This window comes from Mastigoproctus giganteus, chromosome 11 (genome assembly GCF_048544385.1).
Source record: "Mastigoproctus giganteus isolate SK-2022 chromosome 11, ASM4854438v1, whole genome shotgun sequence".
NCBI classification, from domain to species: domain Eukaryota; kingdom Metazoa; phylum Arthropoda; class Arachnida; order Uropygi; family Thelyphonidae; genus Mastigoproctus; species Mastigoproctus giganteus.
Genome location: NC_143585.1, coordinates 102,792,961 through 102,798,960, shown reverse-complemented (window position 1 = coordinate 102,798,960; position 6,000 = coordinate 102,792,961). Strand labels below are relative to the sequence as shown.

Below are 6,000 nucleotides of genomic sequence, written 5' to 3'. Positions count from 1 at the left end.
CAGCAAACACTTTAAACTGTTTAAAATTCAAATACTGTAAACTCTTTAAAATCGGGCAACTCTCAATCCCGGAGTGCCGGAATTGATAATTAAATGTTGGAGCAGGTAATAAGACTGTAAACGAGAATGTAATTATTTTTAAAAGCTTAAAAATAATTACATTCTCTAAAGAAACAAAAAGAATTTCTTTCAATCTCAAAGCAGTGTAGCGTATATTGAGTTGTTTCTGTCTCCTTGGTCTTCCTGTCATTCAGACTTTTAGACCAACGGAGGATGACATCAAAACTCACCCGTTCTGACTTTATTTTACTACTTCCAAATTTAATAACACCAACGCTGACGAACAAATGCGAAGAAGTGCACAATTTTCACAGAGTGGATGTTATAATTTTTAGTTTTTAATTTCCATATCATTTTAAATATTCAAGTTCATCACACCATGCTAATTAAAGTGATGAGTCTCATAATGTAAAAAGCATTTGCTATTTTGTTCCTTAATTATTGATAACGAGACTTGAAGCATTAGTTACACACATAGTATTAAAACAGATAATAATAATAATATCAGATAAAGATAAAGACAAAGATAATAACAGATATTGAAAAAATACGTATACCGGAATTTAGAATTTCACAGTTACTGTATTACCTTTTAACTGTCAGAAGATAATTGCTTATAATTGTAGGCCAAAGTGCATTGTCAGCGCTCAGATAGCGAGCCGAATGTCGGCCATTCAGATACTTGTAAGAGTAGGCGTAGGCAAGATAAAAGAAATTCTGACTCAGTGAGTTCCTCTCATAGGGCCACTTGGTACCGTTGAAGTAGGAGTTCTATTCTGAGGAGACAAATGTTTATCTCAGCACGTCCGTTTAGCATGTTTCCTTCGGGAGACTGTTGCCAAGCGAAATTATTTTCCATTAATGTCGATTTGTTGAGGATTTGTTTTGGTTATAAAGGTGGGCTTGTCTGTTTTTCTGGATAAAAGTCAGAGTTTCTAGGTAGGAAGAAGTTACTATCTCGCTTGAGACAACTAAACGAGAATAGATTATAAGGAAAACTTTGACCAAATACTCTCTAACAGAATCAATCCTGCAGACGGACGGTATAACACATACTATGAAGTAAAGTACTTCTTAAACAACGGTATTTTGTATTTAACATGAGTTAAATATAAAATAATTGTGTAGTTGGGTTAGTCAATTGCTCTTCTTTTGGTCAGTGCAATAACGAAACTACAAGACATCGGCCCTGCTCCTCCTACTTCTCCTGATCCTCATCAAATAACTTATTTTTTATTTTATTAAAATGGAAAAAAAAAAAAGCTCTTGGGGCTCCTTTCTATATTGAACCCACTTTTACTGCAATAGCGTAGATACTTACTTGAATCAATTATCCAAATTCACGCCAGCAAAACATAAGGCCACCGATTTTATGGTCTTGCTGTCTAGTTTCGGAAAGCAGCAAGACTAAACGGCCAGATCTAGTCTTGTGATGTCGAACAACATTTCGGAACTTCCTTTTTTTTTTTTAATGAAGTGAAAAAAAAAAAAAAAAAAAATCGGCGATACATCATTTTAGAAGTTTTAGTTACAGACACAGAGGAATCTATCTTTTTTTGGCTTCTCGAATTTTCATATCCAAAATATACAGCAATTAACAAAAAAAAAAAAATAAATAAAAAAGTACTAGCACTAATCCATATTGTATTTTGTTTAATAGCTTAATATTTCAAAGCCGAATTATAAATCGAATTTACAAAAAAAAAAAAAAAAAAAAAAAACAACCTGGTGCATTATTTTTTATTATATTTTATTTTATTTTTAATACTATCCTTGAGCTTCATCAAAAATTTCGCGACCCAACCAGATTCTCTAGGACTTACTGGTATTGCAAACCTTAGGTTGGGAAACATTGATGAAGATGATGTTTGGTTGGAATTTATGCGTGTACGTATGTTTTCTACATTTTTTCCGTTTAAATTTTGCTGCTTTAAACCAAATGATTACATAGATAATAATAATAAATTTAATATTTAGGATTTTCTCAATCACATTTTTTTTTTTTTTTTAACTCTTGAAAAATGGCGTTAGCCACACACGTTTCTTATATATTTTTTCTTTTTATTTTCTTTTTGTTTAAACCATTTTGTAAATAATGATACGATAAGATTTAGGTTGCAATCAGATGTATTTATGGAAATTAAAGACAAAGTGATGTGCTTGAATTTTTGCCTAGTTTCCTTGTTTTTAAAATCTCTACACTAAATGGAAAATGCGTTATTATTATTATTATTATTATTTATTTTTTTTTTACTTTTTCTCCTTATGGGATATTTTTACACTCCGTGACGCTACTGGTATCAAATGGATAGAGTCATTGGTTGAGTCCGGTTACTGTTATTGTTATTACTGTTGGTCGAGGAACTTTCTGACTATCCTACAAGTGTTCAGGTTCGCGGCTTTCGGGAGTTCCATGTAAATGTTTGAAGCCATGACAAAGGGAGAGACTTACAAATATTTTAGGATGATGCAAGCTCAACAGTTAGAATACAAGGAGACCAAAGCCCGCCTGACTGAGAAATACTATCTGAGACTGAGGAGTCTGCTGAAAACAAAGCTGAATGGAGGGACATGTCAGAGCAACAAACTCGTACGCAGTCCCATTACTAATTTTACCCCATTTGAGATTATAGATTTGACGAACACCGAGCCGGAGAAGATTATGAGATCGACCAGGATAATAATTACCAAGAACCTCCAACGCCATTGATAAACTGACTATATCCCGGAAGGAAAGAGGGACCTCATTCAACAACAGAATAAGGCAATTAAGAATCGAATCCAGGAAAACACATCGCCAATAAACGGCTCACTCTCAACAAGGAGATCCCACTCACATAGACAGAAGAAACAAAGACAGAAAGATGGACAAAGAAGGTACTCCATGGGCAGACACCACAATGACTTCCATCAAGACCACAGAGAGAGGGGATGGCTTTGATCGCATGGCTGAAAAGCGAGAGGCTCTTCCCCGAAACTGAAGGATTCATGTTTGCCATCAAAGACCAGGTAATTAACACTAAGAACTACATTAAATACATCACAAACCAGGAGTGACAGATGACACATGTCGATGATGCCACCTGGCCCTAGGAACAACCACACAGCACATCACCGCGGGATGCAGGGTGATTACCCAGACGGAGTATACTCATAGACACGGCCAGGTCGATAGGATAATATATTAGAAGTTAGCGCAAAAATACTAGTTGATCAAAGAAAGTGTACCGTATTACAAGTACGAACTCCAGGCAATTGTTGTTGTTGTTGTTGTTGTTGCTCTTGAGTTTTAGGAGCATCAGCGACTGAGGCTATATTGCTCAGTCTATATTGTCTGTAAATTGCGTGTGTTCTGAGGTCGATTTTCTGTTTGCTAGACGAAAAACCCGAGTTTATTGGAGGAAAAACCACGCTACCCTCGCTTGAGACCGACTAACTCAGCCACGTTGTGAAAAAGGCCCATAAAAATTCCTCCCATTTCGACAGGATTATAATTGAGGTCTTTTCCACCCGGTGCGGGGAGAACGGCGATCTTACCAACTGTGCTACCCACGAGGGCGAACCCCAGGCAGTACTAGAGACGCTTACTTACAAATTTTTATTATTATATATATAAAAAAAAACAACCTTTTTGTACTTTATGGGATTTTTTTCGTCCCGTGACGAGTACTGGTAACAAGTACATGGGGTAGTTGGTTGTATCCGGTTTCTTTTATTATTATTATTACTGTTGGTCGAAGAACTTTCTTACTGTCCTACAAATGTTTAGGGTCGCGGTTTTCTGGAGTTTCATGTATGTGTTCTCTGGGAGGCTTATTACTGATAGGTTCTTATGGAGGTTCTGGAGCTATGCTGGTGGTTCACAAGATGATCGCGATTGTCATTACTTGTTCCATACTTATTATTATTATAAAATGTTATTGTTTATACTCCGGCACGACTACCAGGTCAGTGGAGTTCACAAAAAATCATCAATACAAATGTTACTCGTATTTAGCAGTCAAGGACTTGAACTCCGGTCAACTCAAAGAGCTCGTGCTACTGCACTCACGCTCCTGGCCCACTCGTCTACGTCAGGCCTAATTATGTTAGAAATATTTATTTCTGATCGGTCTAATGCTAAGCTGACTAACTGAAATTACTTTTCATTATTCATGCTTACTTCCGGATCAGTTATAGTTGCTTGCTTGTAGGCATTGTACATGGTTTCTACTGGGACAAACTTATCTGGAAACACTTCCTGAATGGGTGGGAGGCTAACGCCCCGGCAGTCATCTCGGTGAAGTACAGCCACGGAGAGAGAAAACACATAGAGTCCCTCATTGACATAGTCTCGAGCTTGATAGGCCAGATCCAGGAATTCGCTGAAAGTTTTGGCCACTGAAATTGAGAAGAAAGTCATATAGAGAGATATGTTGGATGTAAACTATAAGTATCAATGTTGATATGACGAGCCATAAAAAAAAAAAAAAAAAACATTAACAACACATTTGAAGTAAAAATTTTGCATTAAATTACATTTTCCCTATTGTGCATAAATGTAAAATTATATTGTCAAATCACTATTGTCGAAGAAATCTGACTCCTCAAATAGGCTAACAACACTCACAAATTCATGTTATTATTATTGTTATTATAGGTACTGGAGCTTATTGTCCATATCCGTATTGTATATAGTAATATGTGTTCACGAGCAGATTTGCATATTGTTTAGGGTGAAAAATCCAGTATATTTTACGGGAAACCCTACTTCCTCCACCTGAGAGCAGCTGGCTGCAGCGTCTGGCAAAGGAGACTTTCTCAATTTTCTCTACGCATTGACGGGAATCGAACGTACACGCCTCTAACGAGTGGCAAACACGGATCGGGTTGGCGATCACGGACGATTATCAACAAGCACAAATGCATATTCAAATTATTACATTTTAAAGGCACTGGCGGTTGTTGCTAATATCCATATATCATATACTAAATATTATTATTCTTAGGCCATCCGAATAATTAAATTCCTCTGCCGTGCTGTGTGTCTTACGTCTGTTATTTGCGTGTGTTCTATGGTCGATTTGTCTGTTTTGCTTTGCTATCTACACCTGAGACCGACTAACTAAGCCATGGAGTGAAAAAAGCCCATTTAAAGTTCCTCGCGTCATCGACGGGATTCGAACCCGGGCCTATTCCACCCGGGGTGGGGAGGACGGTGATGATACCACTGTGTTACCCACGCAAACATATATCGTATACTGTAGTTGTCTATGGATATATGTGCTAACTGCCGATTTACATGTTGTTCTGTATTTTTTTCGTCCATACAGGGCGGCTGAAAAAAACGCAGAGCCACAGAAATGGCCAAGTCGCTCAACATATAGAGGCTTAGAGAGATGTACCCTACATAGTAATTACAATTCATTTAATGATAGGAAAACTTCTTCAACTTCATTCCAGGTGAAGTACTGCTGGAGAGTCCCAGAAGCAGAGATCAGATTACCCCCTTAGCTTTGCTCCTGACACAGCCATTACATCTCTCTCTCTCTCTCTCTCTCTCTCTCTCTCTCTCTCTCTCTCTCTCTCTCTCTCTCTCTCTCTCTCTCTCTCAATCTGACAGAATCCTTCCTTATCAGATGTTCTGCCGAATGCTGATATATACTTCAAAAAGTTTGTAACTGATCATGCCTATGGACAGGTGCTCCTTAATCTAGATCTAGTATGTTTTGCAACTGAAAAACACTATTTTCACAAAGCAGATGACTGGATATGGCGATCCAGGTATCTGCTTTCCATTTGGATATTTGGCATTTCAGTTCAGCACCTGTAATTAAAATGATGGCTGTCCAGCTCTCAGCTGCCCAACTCAATGCCAGATCTCACACTTGTGCATCAGGCAACAGAGCTGCAACTGCCAAGGCAGAATGCGCTGGTCCCATAGCAGTCAGTTATTGTTGG

At 37.6% G+C, this 6,000-nt stretch overlaps 1 protein-coding gene across 1 annotated transcript in view; it reads right to left on the bottom strand.

Moving 5' to 3' along the window:
- The window catches only part of LOC150078313 (hemocyanin C chain-like), a 42,104-nt gene that overhangs the window by 24,792 nt on the left and 11,312 nt on the right, over positions 1 to 6,000 (bottom strand). The window contains exon 2 of the mRNA XM_090385247.1: positions 4,223 to 4,440. Coding sequence (XP_090241373.1) covers positions 4,223 to 4,440 — 218 coding nt within the window. The remainder of the gene's footprint in view (positions 1 to 4,222; positions 4,441 to 6,000) is intronic.